The sequence below is a fragment of the Falco cherrug genome, chromosome 12, assembly GCF_023634085.1.
Source record: "Falco cherrug isolate bFalChe1 chromosome 12, bFalChe1.pri, whole genome shotgun sequence".
Taxonomy (NCBI): domain Eukaryota; kingdom Metazoa; phylum Chordata; class Aves; order Falconiformes; family Falconidae; genus Falco; species Falco cherrug.
In genome coordinates this window covers 35,537,963-35,555,747 of record NC_073708.1, presented here as the reverse complement: position 1 = coordinate 35,555,747, position 17,785 = coordinate 35,537,963, and the positions used below count along the sequence as shown (strand labels likewise).

Here is a 17,785-nt window from a genome sequence, read left to right as displayed (position 1 = left end):
GCTCAGGGAACATCCATTCTGCCAGCACTGCCAAGAAGGGTCTATCCAAGGTTAAAAAAAAAACCAACACGATTCCTTCTTCTCAGCTGTTCTTGCTGGAAACATAGTTAAGTATATACATAGATGGAAAGCAGTAATAGGTTTAAGTACACTGTATTTGAAATAAACATGATTTTGGAAGTCTTTCTTAAGGAAAAGTTACACACTTTTGCTTGGAGTGAATCATCCTAATTGAACATTTACTCGCTTAGGTGAGTGCAACAGTGCAAAAGGCCACAATTCTCTCAAGCCAGTATCGTTACTATTGGGTAGTACCTAAATCCTCAGAACAGGCACACATGCAGACTGTAGCAGTGCAGGCCTTCACGCTGCCAAACCGGAAAGGCTATTCAGCTGCTGTTCGCACAGCATAGTAGGAGCTGAAGTACAGCCACTAACATACTGCAGACACTGAACAACTTACCCAAAATACAAGTTAAGTGATGTGACAAGGTAAATTAATAAAAACCAAACACACTTCTCTTAAAAAAAATTATTAGAATGCAGCAATGACCATCAGACATAACATTCTGATTATCTAATTTTATAGTGAGAAAACATTGTATTATAAGGTTCTCATTTCTTGCCTGTTTTGTATTTGAAGAACTGATCACTTTGGAATGAATGCAAAATTATTAGAAAATACCAGCTTTGTTAATCAGGAATGAAGTGAGGGACTGGACAGGGAGAACAGAAACACTGCTTAATAATGTACAACGTAAAAAGATTTTGAAGGAAGGTTGGGGGTTTTTCCTCCATGCCTTTTTAATTCTATTGAGAAATGCACTAAAATCCTCTTCCCTGAGAACACAGAACACTACAGCAGTGCCAGATACATTTTATACATTTCTTTAAGCCTTAATTTTGCCAACAAGTTCACGAGCTATGACCATCCTTTGAATCTGAGCAGTTCCCTCATAAATCTGAAAAGAAGAATTGCAGTAATGTTAGCTGATGATTTTTTAACCAATCTATACTTTTAAACTTTCGTGGCACTAACCCTGTGTGCATTGGGATGTGCAGAAAGACAAGAAAACTGAGAAAATTCCAGTGTGACAGAGTAATACAGCGGGCTAAATGGAATAAATAGCGTACAAGACACTGAGAGACAGTCTTGTCCTCTCAGGTGCTCTTATCTTAACTCCGTAAGGTTCTCATAAAAATAAACAGATGTTGTGGGTGAAGAAGGATGAGGAAAATTCTTATCTGAGGAAGCAAATACATAATTTAGGTTTTACAAAGTAGGATTTAAAACTATAGGTGGAAGGGAGGAGGTGACTTGTGCCAAAGTGGTGTATTTTCTTTGACTAGCCTTTCAAGGTCATACCAAATATTCTCTTTGATCTATTTGTTTCCATTTCTTCTTATTAACTAGTACTCTTTCCAGAGCAGGGGTTTTTTTTGTTTTTTTGTTTTGTTTTGTTAATAATGTATTCTTGCATTTTCTTCTAGAAACAGTCAGCATTATCCCTCTGTTTTGTTTGTTTGCTGGCAGCGAAGTCAAAGATAGACAACAAAGTATATATGAAGCTCTAGTGCCAAAGAAGGCCATGTGCTCCACAGGTATATTGCAATGTAATGCAAGGGCTGAGGCAACCTAATTTAGAGGTTAAAGTGTTCCAGCTCCCAGTTCTGCCAGAACTTGGTTTGGGAAACTGCTCAAATTCATGCAAATCTACTTTTCCATTCACTTATTGGAATAATCTTCCCAAGAACCTCACAAAGTCTTTTGAAAATAAAAACACTATAACCTGTATTCACATTAATTTTTTGGTTCAGAAGAAATTTTTCATTCCCAAACTGAATTCTCTGACTGCTGCTGCTTACCCCATGTTGATACTGTTCATAGAGCAAATTGTGTTTTGTGAACAGTAGATGCCTTCTGGAGCAAACCAAAATGAAAGCTCTGCTTTCACTATATACCAAACACCTACTGGGACACCAGTCCCGAATGAAGACATAATGGTCCAAGCCTACAACTGGATCCTTACAATTTTATGTGTATCGGGGACATACAATTCAAGGGACCAAACAGGCTTGCTATGAAGTCAGCCTGCCCAAACTGCTTACAGTGCAGTTGTCCGGGCCTCAGCAACTATTCGTGCAATCTACTAATCTGCTCCTACTGTGCTAAATTACTTGCTGATGAAGACAGCCATGGACCTCAAGTGTAAAGACATCAAAACTGACAATCTCGTCAAGTAATTACCAGAGGTTTATAAGCCAATGCTAATATAGTGTCAACAATCATTGTCAATTAAAGAAGGGAAGTTTTCAAAATCTGAGAAAGAAAACTAGATTCCAAGTTTCTACCAGAGTAGCCTAGATTTGTAGTCAGACAAACCTAAAGCAGAGTAAGGACATGTAAAAATGTTACCAGTAAAATCAGTATTAGAATACTGTAATACTGAAAAAGATGAAATATGTGGAAGAAAAGTTGGAAAACCAAGTTTTTGTACATGAAACTTACGGCCAAATGCATATACCATCTGGAATTGGGCAGTAATGCAGTAATGTGCAGTGAAGTGCAAGGTATATTCAAGGGATGTGGACAAAATAATTGCAAAGAAAAAAGCCTTTCCTGAATTGTTTTTGGGATGAAGTGGAACAGAACACCACCAAAAATACTAAATATGATTAGTCTGAACAATTAAAAAAAAGCCTACATAGCCATGCATTTGTGATGGATCAGTGTAATGGAAAATCTAAATAACTGGGATCCTGTAAAATCAGTCTCAGCTTTCACATAAAGTTCTAACGGTCACATCATCTTTCTCTACAAAACCATGCAACCTGCCAAGCAAAAAGCCCAATCATAATAAAGTTCACTTAGTCATTCATTCATTTCCTCACTCACAGGAGTGCAATTAGTTCTAAGAAACTTTAGATTCCATAACAATGGCTGTCTTTCCTTAAATAGAGAAAAATAAATTCTTGGCTAGTGAGATTAGTTTTCATTTTAGAAGTAGCTGTAAGAGAAATACTAACTACCTAGATTCTTAAGAATGACAGCTGTTATAGCTAACTAACATTACAGTTCATGGTCTGCATGCATTTCTTGGTATCATCTGTTTTGGTATGTTTTATCTAGTCACTAATAAACATCACTGGTTTTGCTGAACACAAAATATTCTTGCTGAATAAAGAACTGTAGCATAGTGTACGCTAACAGAAGAATTACAACATGACATAGAATAATTTCTTGGCAGTAACACTGCAGAAAAAAAAACCTGGGGATTATGGGTGCCTGGGCTAAACATGAGTAAATATGGGAGGGTTTTGCTGTTAAAAAAAAAAAAAAGAAAAAAGGCTAATCACTCCAGGTTGTGTCACACTTCTGTTAACACAACAAATGCAAGATCATCATTCCATGATACTCAGCACTGCTGATTTTCAATCAGAGTGTTCCACAGAGCTTACAATACCAAAGCTGCAAACAGAAGGTTTAGAGCACAGCAACAAAAACAAGGCTGGAAACAGAAAGCAAAAAAAACCCCAACCAACCACCAACCCAACCAAACGAAAAAAACCCACAAAAAAACCAAAACAAACCACACAAACCCCACAACTTACAAGAAGAAAGGTGAAGAAGCTGCTTTAGTGTTCAGGCTGAGAGGAAAGCTAAATTATAGGCAGGTGCTAGTCCACAATACATGTTGGAAGGTCAGAGGATTTCCATCACTGAAGGTTTTCAAGACCAGCATTATACATAAACCATCCTACTTTCAGAATCCCAAAGCAAGCACTAGTATTTTGATCGGTTTCTTCTACAGTGTTTTTTTCTAAGAGCTCAAAAGCTTCAAAATTAAGAGTACAAGAATTTCAGGGAGTTACCACATTGGGGCAGGGGGGAGAAAAGACCAATTTATTTCTCTTAAGTAGGTTGAGTTGGTCCAGTGCAATAACTTTTCTATGCCAGAATTTGCCTGATTTTAATGACTCTTTCTTTACATTGAAGGATTATTGCTTTTATCGTAAAAACTTTTTTTATATGTGTACATCATGATCTGAAATAAGTAGCCATGTTTATTTTATATAAAATTTAGGCATTATATAAAGATCCCATTCTCTCTTTTACTTACCTGGCAGATGTTAGCATCTCTCATTAGTTTTTCTACAGGGTATTCAGTATTAAATCCATTTCCTCCAAAAATCTGTACTGCATCTGTAGCTACTCGGTTTGCAATGTCACCAGCAAATGCCTTTGCAATGGAAGCATAGCAGGTGCTCCTGTGACCAGCATCACCTTCCCATCCAGCTCTCTGGTAAGCCATCCTAGCAAATTCCACTTTAATTGCCATTTCAGCAAGCAAGAAAGATACTGCTTGGTGCTATGAATGACAAAGTAAACTAGGTTAACATTGCCCGCTTAAAATTCTATGACATCCAAGAAAGAGATAATCTTCTTAATACAATAATCTCTCCAACAAACCCAGTAAATTCTACTAGAGGAGTTCTACAGAATATAGGTCAGGCTCTCATAATTGTATATTGAATTAGACTTTTTAAGTTTTTAATTCTCAAATCCATTTAGTCAGAGGGGTTAAATACTGTGAGATTGGTATTTACCTTGCTATTTATTCACATTTCTTTGAAACTGGTAAGTGGTGTGATCAGCAGGGTATTCTGTTAGTATTAATACTGTGCATCTTGTTTCACATACCTCAGAGGTTTTTCTCCTTTCCTGAAAATCCCTGTTTATTAGCACTGAATAACTTAAGTACATCCTGCTCATACACGAGTTTCAGGGTTTTGGGCTTTCGGTTTTCTTTTTGCTTTTACCATTATCATTGATAAATTATAAAAAAAAATCCTGAAGTACTGCACAGCTAACTTTACTCAAATGGTGCTGACCTACATAGTTGGAAACATAAAAATGGCAGTGAGATAATATAAAAATTAAGGAACTAAACCAATCAAGGAATAACCTTGAAAAATCAGTAGTAGTACATCTGGTGTGAAAGCATAGCTTCTATTTATGTTCTCTCTCCTTCTTCCCCCTCCCCACCCTCACTTACTTCAACAATTGCTTTCCCAAAGGTTTTTCTCTCCAAAGCGTATCTAGTAGCTTCATCAAGTGCTCTTTTTGCTAATCCAACAGCACCAGCAGCTACCTGAATTGAATATAGCACAGAATGAAAAAATCAGAAATACCTGCTATATTTTACAAATAAGTTATTTCTGATACTGATGTGAATAAGCTGTAAATAATATGGTCAAGTTTGTATTCATAAACCAATATTCATTTTAATGCATAAATAAGCTTGTAATTGTATAGCGACAAAGGGGTTAAAATGTCTGAAAGATCATATAGACTGTTCTGGCAAGAAAGTTGCAAATCTCTGCAAGGGGAGCTGTCCTCCTTATCTGCAAAGCAAGCTGCCCTACCAAGGAGATAACGGGACAGCAGGATGGCCTTGAGTAAAATTACGAGGGGTATTGTAAAAACCCTGGGAAAGATTTCTGCAAGTCTGCCAACTCATCGCTTTTGAGACCTAAGGTGAAAAGTACACCATGAGGAAGACCTACGGCCTTCCTCCCATAGACCACTGCCCACATTCTAAAGACCCTGGCCCACAATTTTTGGAAGAATCTGCGCAAGCGTGGAAGACTGATAAGCTAATTAGCATACGGAGCGAGGGTAGGCGGGTTCAGGTAATGAATATGTATAGGCGTTAATGGAATATTCATTGTTTCATTATATAAATATAAGATAATCTGCCCCTCTGGGTGTGTACGATTGGTGGAAGGATCCCCCGTACACCCGGCGCCGACAATAAAGAATATTTAGTCACTAAAATCTGGTTTTGGACCTGTGAATCAATACTTACAGGTCATCTGGTCTCATCAAAAGCTCCCATTGAGATTTTAAAGCCAGCTCCCTCAGATATTAATACATTTTCTTTCAGAACTCTCACATCTCTCACATTTTCAAAGACCTGCTATATCTGAGCAGCTCTGACAGATTAATTTCCTGAAATGGAAAATTTACAGAGGTGCAACTACATTGCATTATTCAAATGTACAATATGTTTTCATTCTTCAGTTTACTCAAAGCATAAAGTACGCTTTTTTCCCAAAAAGTTTTCATCTAAAAATTACCATATACATGACAAACACTAGTTTTGCACTTACAGACCAGTGTGCACTTGATTTGTCTAAGCTGAGCAGTTTTACTTTCTCCTTATTATGAAAGCAGTCTGTAGCTCTAATTAGTCTTCTTGTCTTTCTCTAGTTCAACTATATCCTTTGAGATGGGAGTGGAAAAATTAAATAATCTAATAGGCAGGCAGTAGAGGTATACTACAACTAAATAAATAATTGAGCTTTTCAAGTCTTCAGATTCCTTCCCTAATGTTCAACATCCAGTTTTGTCTACTACTAAAAATAGTACTTTTTTTAAAAAAGAAAAAAAGAACTAGCACCAGTGTCTCCAAGGCCACTTCCTTGAACAGCAGTAGCTACAATTAAATCTCATTGTGTGCGTATTATGGTTAAAATTGCCCAACTTGCTTCTTATCCTTTCAAGGTATACTATTCCACATTCACTGGCACTTGTCAAGAAAATAGTTCTCAAAGATTCTTTTGCAGCTGTTCAGTCATCTCACTTTAGACTTTTCTAAATAACTTATTTGAATTAATAACATTATAGTTAAGTACATCTTATGAATAGTTTCTGAATGTTGTGAAAATGAAGATTGTTGTACATGAGCATATGAAAACGTTCAGTTGCGTAACAGTCTTTTTTCTATAATGGTAATTTGTTGCAGTATTAGTTTAGAACTGTAATTCCTGGCTTGTCAAATACGAAATAGTCTTCACCTTTCTTCCAATTTGGATTCCAGGGCTATCTGCTTCTACAATGAATCCAGTAAAGGCTCTGCTTGCAGGAGTTTTTGGATCTGGATCGGTATGAACTATCAAAAAATACCTAGTGTAAAACGAAGAAGAGGGATGCAGTTTATCCTCACAATTAACAACCAGATACTTTTTTTAGTTAGCAGTTTAACTGTTTTTATGTGCAGTTCTACCATATAATAAATTCTATCTGTAAGTTAACAACCCTTTTTTCTTGCCCTTCCCAAAAATAAACTGAGGGGGAGCAAGAGGAAGTTTCAAAGATTCAAGATTTCATAAAATTCAATAAAATTACTTCAGATCAACAGATCTTAATCAATCAAGCAAGCAAAGATTCTTCACCTTTTCCATGTATCATAAGTCTTTATATTATAAGCTTAATGAATAGTACAAAAGAAGCTCAGTCACAGCACCTACATAAAAAATAATGGTTAGAAAATACATACTTGCAGGTAAAATATTATGCTATCACCTGATTTCAAAGATCTTACTTTTATTCTTCTAAGTTGTAAGTAAGTATTTCTCTTGGAAATTAGCAGTTGTAAATCATATTTATGGTGTTCAGTAATGTCAAAAGATATCTAGTAGATTGATGGATCTGCCTTGAACAAGGAAGTAAATAACTGGCAAATTCAACTTTTGGATAAATGCATAAAGTTTTCTCACTTGAATTAAGAAGAATTTGTATGTTGCAAATCAGCATGATGTGAAACATGATGAAAGAGGTTTATATTGTAAAGCACGCTCCATAGACACCATAGCAATATCTGGATTCTCTGACAGCTGAAAGCTGTCTTCCCTTCAGAAAATAAAAATGTAACACCATAATCCAACAGTGTTTCCAGCCTCACTAGAAGCAAGAGGTGTTTCTAGTAGAATCAGAAGCAACTGATCTCAATCACAGCTACAAAGCAAGGCAGTTAGTAACATCAGCCTGCTGAGTACTTTGCAAGTTAAATTCTATCGCTGTCCTGCCCTGAAAAAAAAGCAGAATTAATTTTGTTTCATAGCAGCAAGATGTGACAGGCCTTCTGGAGTGAGTTGTCATATCATCGCTCATTTTCCTTTTTAGGCTTTGCACAGCACTGACACTGTGTTCTTATATCCTATCATGATAAACTGGTCAAAGATGAAAGTGCAGCGTGTTGGAACACAATAAATATTCCGATTTATAAACGATCTTTACAGAATTTAATTTTGAGGGGAGCCACTATAGAACATAACAGAAAATATATCATGAGTTATAACATCAGTTTGCTTTCCACACCTTCTGACCATTAATAACATACTCCTCTCCTCTCTTCTCAGCCTTTGTGTTTTTATACTAGCCACATCAGAGCCTGCTCCAGGCTCTGTTACACAGTACGCCTAAAAGAAAATAAAATGTAAAATCTTAAGGAATAAGATTTTTATTTTTAAGGAACCACAGATTATGGCAGACTATGTGCATCAAACTGATCTGTAAAAGGTTTAAGTGAACTGCATGGTAAAACCCAAAACATTGAATAAAATAAAATACCACAACAACTCGACCCCAAAAACCCAACAACAGCTGTCAGAGCAAGAATCCAAACATACATGAGTTAATTTTCTTTATAAATCCATAATACATAAAATTGTCTTTTAATGAAACAGTACTGTTCTGTAACCTTTGAGTCATTACATCCTCAGACTTCAAACTAATATGAAAGCTGAGGATCTTTAAAACCTGAAAATAAGAGCACTAAGTAACAGTTTATGTGTACTGTGTTCTTGAGGTCTAGTTGTTCAGATTTTAATGCACTGCACTTGCATCTTTACTTCTTTCTGTGTAACAAGTACTGCTTATATCAGGGGTCCTCAAACTACAGCCCGCAGGCCAGATACAGCCCCCCAGGGTCCTCAATCCGGCCCCCCGTATTTACAGAACCCCCCCGCCGGGGGTTGGGGGGGGAAACCAAGCAGCCACAGATGACCTCCTGCCACTTCAACCGTGCGCCGGCCCCTGTTTAAAAAGTTTGAGGACCCCTGGCTTATATCATACTTAAGATCAAAAATACAATTTAATTACCATTCAGCCTGAGGTTTTCCTTATAGAAATTCCGTATTTTTCTTAAATGCCTACACCCCTTCTTGAAAGGGAAATAAAAGGTGTTAATTTTTGGTAAGTAAATTAGGATGGGGATGATTATCCAAGTATTATCTTCTATTTGCTTATTGAATGTATTTTATTAGCCATTCCCTGCCTTTCAGTAAATGCCACTGTTTATTTACAAACCAAAATATGTGCTATGTTGTGAGTACTTGTCAGTGTTGGGGCGGGGGGGACGCACACAAAACACGGAAAAAGAAACAAGGGCGGGAAAAGGGACAGGAAAAAAATGGGAAAAAAAGGGGGGGAGGAAAGGGGGGAGAAGGAAAATGGAAAAAAGAAAAAAGAAAATAGAAAAAAGAAAGCTAAAGAAGAAAAAAAGGACTAATACTATTAATATGGTTTAGGAACATTCTACAGTGTAGCAGTTATACTTACACACATCATTGGTTCCTCTGTCATTCTTCCCAAGTATTTTTTCTGCTGATGTTCATTTCCTGCAATGATTACTGGCATTTGCTGAAAGAGAGTATTTAGACCATTAATCCATCCTTTTAAAATGTACAGGTTCTAGTTTAAGGGACGTAAGAAAAGACAGAACTTACCCTCAGGGAATTAGCTTCAATGGTAGTTTGAACTCCTGTACATCCAGAAGCCAACTCTTCTGTAACAAGGCATGCTTCAAGATTGCCAAGGCCAAAGCCACCTACAATTGAAATATTTCATTTACCAGAATGGGTTTAAATTGTAACATAGGTGATTTACACTAATTAATTAACAAAAACATATTCCCCCACATACATTTGATTGTGTACTGCCTTTGGTTAGACATTCTCATGCAAGGTTTTTAAATAAAGTTTTGTCAGAAGAGTAATAGGCGATTTGAAAATTAGATGTTGCAGTTCCAGGGTTATTGTGTGATTAATGTGGGACAAGTTGCACAAAGTGGCAAGGATGTACCACTCAAATTTTTTGACTACTTTATATTTGAGAATTAAGAGTTCTTAGGAAGCAGAGAAAGGGGTCCTGAGCTACCACAGCATGGGTGGGGGGCGGGGGGGAATTGTTTATGTTAGTCAGACAACCAACGCGGTAACCTGCTTCTGATAGAAGCCAGCACTTCAGGAAGCACATACAAATACAACAACAATACAACTATACTTCTTCAAAAGTATTTCCCCACGCCTTCAGGTGACTTCCTCAGCCAAAGAGATACCTCCCTTTGGTATCTTTGTTACGCTAACCCCTGACAGATACTTCTTACGTGAATTTGCCCAGTCTCTTTTTGAATCTATGTAAAATTTTAGCAACAGTACCATCCAGGGGCAATGAGTTTCACAAATTAACTACACACTGCATGCAGAACCACCTCCTTCCATTTATTTTGAACATGCCATCTGCTGATTTAATTTGATGCCTTCTAGTTATATTGAAAGGGACAGTGAACTATCAATCCCTTTTCACTCTCTCCTTGACACTGCCATTTTTGTCGTTTCTCACACAGAAGCTACATCTCACACAGAAGATACATCTTTTATCATCTCTGTCACCCTTTTAGGAACCTTTTACATTTCCACAATACTCTTTTGAGATGGAAGGATCTGACTACATAATGATTTAAAGAGGCAAATGCAATTTGGATTCAGGCAGCAGCATAATTACATCTTCCGCTCTTTTCTTCATTCCCTTAAAGGTCCCTTCTTACCCTAACTTTTATGGTTTTTACCACTTCTGAGTTATGCCAATGTTCACAGAACTATATATTATAAACCCTAAAATCTCTTTTTTTGAGAGGCAGTAACTAGCTCAGAAGATACCATTTCCCTGCAAAGTTTGGACTGATTCTTTCCCTTCACATGTGCATCACTTTTCCTTTTTTAAATGGCATTTGCCATTTTAACAGTCACTCAGTTTCATGACCTTCTCCTGCAGCTCTCTGCACCAGCCTCATCTTTTCTACACTGAATAACTTGCTATTATCAGTAAACTCTATCACCTCAGTATTGACCCCCTTTTCCAGTTTATTTATAGGTATTGCAAGCAGCACAAGACCCAGCAAGGCTGTGCTGTTAATTTTTGCAGTATGAAACCTGATGATTTTTAAAACTCATTCTGGAAGTTCAAGCATTCTGTATCAACCAGGCTTTCCTTGTTCACACACTGATCAGCTACTTCAGAAACCCCAGTTATTTTATGAGGCATGACTTCCTTTCACAAAAACCTTTCTCTACCATATCGTGTTTATCTGTGTCCACTATTTCTGTACTTCATCTTACATGCTCTTAATTTACATTGTGTTTCAGACTTACTAGTATGTATTTCCCCAGATCTCCCTTGGAAACATTTTAAAGCAATGGTGTCCAATTTTCCACTTGTAATTTTTCATGTAATAATTAAGTGATTATACACTGTGGTAGTCCTGCTATTTCAGCCTTCAGTTTCTCTAGAAGTTGTGGCTGAATAAATCTGCTCCTCATAATTGCTCCTTTTGTCTCTTTGTTCCTTAACCTCGCTAATTAAATTTTTGATACAAGATATACCCTCTCATTAGTCTTCCAAAAAAAGAGTCTGCTATGAATACTTTCCTAACTTCTTTTTCAAGTAATATAAATGCAAAAAAGGAAATAATTTAACATTGTTTCCATGGTTGCTCATTTACCTGAACACTGCCAAAGCATTGCTGTACCGCACCTAATCTAAACTGAAAAATCGTCCTTCTGGAACAAACTCTTAAATTGCTCCAGCCTGTGTCAGAGACTAGAACAAAGCATGACCTTCTAATTTCTCTGCCTCATCAGTTGACACAGTGCACCAGGGGAACATTAGGCAGTCGTAATCACAGTAGGAAAATCTGGTCATAAAATACTAAATCGTAGTCTGTCTAATTTGTCTCCTGATTACATCCACACATAGTTAACACCTCTACGTGTCAACCTGCCAACTGATTAGATTTATATTACTCAAGTATGCAATTGTTTATTTTATACAGAATCCATAATTACACATACAAATGTCACCTAATGCCTTTTCTTTGTTTCATTTTACAGATTAAAAAGTTGATTACTTACCACACTTTTCTGGTATGTGTGAATTTTTAAGACCAAGTTCCCAAGCCCATTTTATAAGTGGAAGCAGATACTGAAATAGACAGGGAAAAAAAATCACCTTCTATATCATCACAATTAACACTTCAAACTTTAAGCAGGTTAAGATAAAAGTCTAATTTTTCCCTTACGCTATGGTAGATTTACCTCTCCAGTTTTGTCATATTGCGCAACAACAGAAATAATTTCCTCCAGAGCAAATTTACAAGTGGTAGCTTGAAACGCTTTCTGTTCATCAGTAAGTTCTATTAAAAAAAAAAATAAATCACAAATTCTCTACTATGTTTAATTTTGCCAGTTGTCAGACTGTGAGAAAATAGAGGACAGTCCTTGCAGGACAACCCAAACCACTACTTCCTAGGCCTCTCCAAGAAGCAGAAGAAGTAAGCTTCCTCTTCCTCCTGGGGGAAAAGCTCCATTATTCTCTCATCAACACCTACAATGCACTTACTTCTGACAAAATTACCCACAAAATATTGAAAATGGAGTAGAGAAGACTGCATAACATAAAATGTATTACCAAAAGAAACAAGAATGTTGTGCTAATTAAATGAAGAGGAGGCAGATGTCTGAAGATCCTGGCTATTCAGTTTCAAACATCTAGCTGCTGACCCACTAAATTTGCTTCAGGTATATAATATGCCAAGATGAGGATGAATTTCCTCATAAAATTTCTTTATAACCAAGTTCAACTATGTCTACATTAGTTACTTCAACATTGTAAATGACAACATGAGATAATTATTCAAAACTAAGACACTTTGGCAATAAAAAAGCTTAAGATAGGAGTTAAAAGAAGAAAACCTTATAAACACTACACACATACCTGACTTGTCGGAGCTGAGGAAGAAAGTAATTTTGGTTTTCAAACACTATTTTAAAAAAGAATAGAAATTATTTAGAATAAACACCTCCAGTGTTTATTCTACACCTGTTATTATTATAATGGATATATAATATCCATTATATAACACTGGATATATAATATCCAGTGTTATTCTACACCTGTAATGCAGGATTTTGTTTGGTTTTAACGCTGCAATTAGCCCTTAATTGCTATATTTCTTTCAAAAACTGTGATCTTACCAAAGCTCAAGCAAGCTCCAGGTTTGCCTATACGTAAATTTTCAGCAGATTTACTAGAATGTGACCTCCACCCATGCCCTGCAACGGGGGTTTGAAGCATCTGCTAAAGAGAAAAAGAACGTGAGGCGTGAGATCTTTACAGCTCAAGTCTCCTAAAGCTTCTAGCCTGGCTGCAGCACAACTTTAAATGTAGATTCCGTCTTGAGAAACAGTATCACATCAAGTATAATACAATTACTACAGTGGTAAAATAATTCTTGGCTACATTAAGTTTTGTTCCTGTGGCAAGCAGCGCTCACATGAACTGGAAGCTATACCAGCAATCCCAGGCTTTAACAGCACTGAGCATGAGTGAACTGCCGTATTCACCTTTAAGTATTGCACCAACTGATAATTTAAAAACAGTGAAGCATAATTAAATCGTATGTTCACAGAGACGTAGCAATATATTTCTTTCATTTATACACACACTCATCAAACCCAATTTTCTTGCCCACTGGTGAATATTCTATCTCTTCAATGTTTACCTACATGCAGACTAAGCAAGACTTTAAGAACAACCTACCCATTAACCAATATCTATTGATCAGAATATTTTGATAATACCTTGTTTCTTTTAATAAGCTGCTGCCATGGACACTTCATGACTATTGTTATTATACTCCAGCTCGGACAGAACTCAGCAGACTAGCTGAAGTTTATTCCTAACACTTATCACAAACATATTCTTTCTCATTGTAGGAGCTTTGTTTGCTTTCTTATAATTTAGTGCCCACAAACGTTATTGTTACAGCTATTTTCAGAATGCCTCAATACTGTGCAAAAACATGTCTGAATTTGTTTCTAAAAGGTTGTTTTACTTTTTTCCATCTTTCAATAGTTATGAATCTCTGAAATGTTTGGGGGAAAAAAGTGAAAAATAATATTTAATGGGATAAATTTCTAGAACTACCCAAGTCAATACTATGCAAAACCAAATTCAGCTAAACACTAAGAAAAGGCTTGTTCTTGATTTTCTTACGTGAAAATTTTGGAAGGGGGAAAAAAAAGCAATCAGATTGGTCACTTATTTCATAACATTAAAAAAATCAGATTAATCGTAACAGTGCGAACATACCACAGAAATGTTACTGGAAACTCTAGAAGACAAGGACATTACAGAAAGTTACACAGCTGGGGAGACAACACATGGCTTCAAAATAAAGTTGTGGTAAATAACTGTGCTCTTAAAAAATAAGAATGCTACCCAGAGATAGTTACAAAGTCACACCACAAAAAGTATGAAGAACACAGGTATCAACACAGTGAAAAAAGTATTTCTAGAGGACACTGAAAAGATCTATGAAGTTGAAAGATGAAGAAATGCAGGAAGACCACTGCTAGGCATAGAAGAGGGGGAGGTTATCACACGATTGAATACGGAACCATTAAGTCAGTTTATTAATAGTGCAGGATTGCATTTTCTAGTAGGCAATATATTACCAAGTTTTCATAAGCCACAGACATTGCAAAATGGTATGCTGCTAAGTTTTGTGATACTGCTACTGCTCTTAAATAGAAAACCAAAATGAACAAACAAACAGTACCAACAAACATCCAGAAAGACCTCGATTCTTTGGAATGTTTTATATCTTATTTTATCTGGAAAAAGACATGATAAGGCTGAAAAAAAGCCAGACGATTGTAATAGGCGTTTTTTTGTTGTTTTGGTTTTTTGGGTTTTTTAAGGAGCAGCCCTTGACAGAGTTATACATAGCTTTGCCACCAAAAAGTTTTAGCTACACGCGAAAAAATACTGAATTCAAACTAACACTAGAAGTTACACCCTGTATGAAAGAAGCTGTCAAATCTACCCTAGAGAGCTTACGTCTGTTGTGGGTTTTGTACCACAGTAGTAGGCAAGGGCCACACAGAAAGTTAGTCTGGACCATCTCAACACTCCCCCCACAGAAATAAGAACTGGAGAGGTCGGAGTCATACTTGGAAGTTGCATGAGTGATTTAAGTGACAGAGGATTGTGGTTTGCTATGTGTAAGAATCTGGATGACCATCTGTCTACTCTGTCAGCTTTCCTGTTGCTTGACTCTGAGGAACAGTTAGATTCAGAGACAAGCTACTGCTAGTAACGCTCAGACGCAACTTCAACTGCGTTTCCTTGCAGTACTGCATGAGCCCTGCCACAGTCAGAAATACGGTCGGTAAAGTGGCAAGACTGACACTAGAATAACCTGCTGTCAGGAAAAGGGTATGGCAAGGACGCACAGGGAAGTGATGCCATCTTTATTACCTTAATACCCAAAGAGCTACGGAACATCTTTGAAAAGATGCACATCATAGGAAAAGAGAGGACAACAAGCTAAGGTCACTAACCTTGGTTCTGCCTCACAGAACTGGGGACAGAAATGAAAAGGGTTGTCAAGAGCAGTTTGTTGCTGGGGTAGTGTTGCAGGAGGCTGAACGTACAACAGCAGTGCCCTGTGGTGGGCATCCACTAGCGTTGGCTGCCCTCGCCTAGAGCGTCACTTATCATCTGCGCAATGCCAGCTGGCCTCAGATGGAGGCTTCTTCCCTCACTGACACGGTCACAGCAACACTCTGGAGACTGGCCAGGCTGTCATCGCTTTGGGGCAGCAAACCACTGCTGCCGGGGCGCTCTGTCAAGAGCCCTTCAACTCAGACTCACGACTCCGGAAACGGGGCGAACAGAAAAAGGCCCGCGAAGGGCTGCGCCAGGTGCCACCGAGCCCTGAGCGCCCTCTCCTGGCCGGCTCGCAGCGAGGACGCTGCTGCCGACTGCGCACAGCAGCGGTGAGTGCCGCCCCGCCACGGGGGCGCAGCCCGCGCGCTGAGGCCCCCGCCCTTCTGAAGCCGCCCGCCGCGCGCGGGCGCGCAGCCCGAGGTGCCGGCGGGGCCCCCCCGGGCCGCGCAGCACGGCCCTGGCGCACCAACAGCCCCGGGGCACGGCGGCACCGGCGGCGCAGGGCCGACTCGCGGGCCGCAGCGCAGCGGCGCCAGGCGCAGAACAGGGTGCGGGCGGCGGCCCTGCACCGGCTCCGCTCTCCGGGGCGGCCCCGCGGCCTTCCCGCCGCCTGGGCCAGGGCTGGGCGGTCACGGCGGCGGGGGCTGGGCCGGGCCCGCCCCGCCTCAGCCGCCCGCGCGACTCGAGCCTGCGGCCCTGCCTCACCCGCCCCGGCCCCGGGCCTCCCGTCCTGCCCGCACCGCCCGGCTGCTCACCCGAGCTGCCCTCGGCGCCGACGTGCCGGTGGAGCCTCCCGGCGGGGCGGGGCCCTCTGGGGCGGGGCGGGGCCGCTCACTGGGCCGGGGGCCGGCTGGGCCGGGGGCGGGGCTGCTGCACCCCCACGCTGCGCGGGGAGCCTGCCGCGGGGGCTGCGGGGGCTGCGCAGGGCCGGGTGGGGTCGGGCCGGGTGGTCGCCCCACGCCCGGGGGAAGGGGGCTGCCCGCGCCGTGCTCTGCTTGCCCTGCGGCACGTGGAGAGGGCGTGCGCCCGTGTGCGGCAGGCGGGGGCCGTGGCGCTTCCCCGGCCGGGCAGCGCGCCGGGCGCCGTGGGAAGGGCCGCTGCCCGGGGCTGCGCCGGGCCGCCTGCCGCGCTGCGAGGCTCCTGGGCCGCCTCCAGCCATCCGCACCTCCTCCCTGCGCGCTGCCCTGCCGGGCCGCCTGAGGTCTGTTCCCAGGGTCTCATGGCCTCCCAGCGCAAGAAGCGCACAGCCTGCTGGCATGGCTGGCCTTTTCAAATGTGAGTTTTATACAGATGTGAACTTTAATGCCATTCTTCGCTTGGGGTACCGTAGCGATGCGTCCCGCGTTGATGGTGAAGTAAAATGTGCTTACAGATGCGCTCAGCTCTGGCTGCAAGTTAAAGAAAAAGGACTGACTTTATACATTCTCTGCAGCACGTAAAAGACGCTCTTTTGAATACTGATGCTTCAGCGGTGGAAAGCACTCTTTCAAGACAAATCGTTACTTTGATTTGTGGATGAATGACCCTTTTTGGTTGGAAATTTTAACAGAATTACCAAAACATAACACACTTTTATGGAACCTGGATTTTGGGTAACATTTCATTTTGCACAACAGTTCAAAGTAAGGTGTCCTAAATATTTTTAGCAGCATTATTGCCTTCATATGTTTGGTTCTTGGCTGCTTGTTTTGTTCCTGACAGTTGAGAGTGTTGATTTTGTACTTGGTTCCAAAGAAATAGGAAGCTAGTCATGTAAGAGTTGTTTTTTTGGCATACATACCAATTAATCAAAAAGGAGCTGATTATAATGTTTTGTAGGCTTTATACTGGCATGACTGCAGGTGTTTGCCAAACAGAAGCATGTAAGCTTTGACTTAGTGCATAGGCTGCTGATTCTTCACTCCACAGTATCAGTGGGTGTTGGTTTTCCCCTGTACTTGAAGGGTAGTTTAGTAAAAGGCATAAGCATAATTTATAACTTTATGTTACTTATGTATTTCATGAACTCTTTTGTATGTTCTTCCTATTCTAAATCTAGTTTTAAGTACACCATACCACTGGATCGTGTGGCTGTAGGACTTTTAATTATCCACCCTCAAGTCTGTATTTTGCGTTCCATTTTACATAAGGTTCTGTTCCATAGGTCAT

At 39.9% G+C, this 17,785-nt stretch overlaps 1 protein-coding gene across 1 annotated transcript; it reads right to left on the bottom strand.

Annotated features, from left to right (window-relative positions):
• Positions 1-5,868: 5,868 nt before the first annotated feature.
• ACADM (acyl-CoA dehydrogenase medium chain) lies at positions 5,869-17,785 on the bottom strand. The gene is made up of 7 exons (XM_055724970.1): positions 17,762-17,785; positions 16,963-17,025; positions 12,220-12,348; positions 12,037-12,106; positions 9,574-9,674; positions 9,407-9,487; positions 5,869-6,970 (listed from the first exon to the last, which is right to left on the bottom strand). The coding sequence occupies exons 1-7, from the start codon at positions 17,783-17,785 to the stop codon at positions 6,887-6,889; spliced, it is 552 nt and encodes a 183-aa protein (XP_055580945.1). The 3' UTR covers positions 5,869-6,886.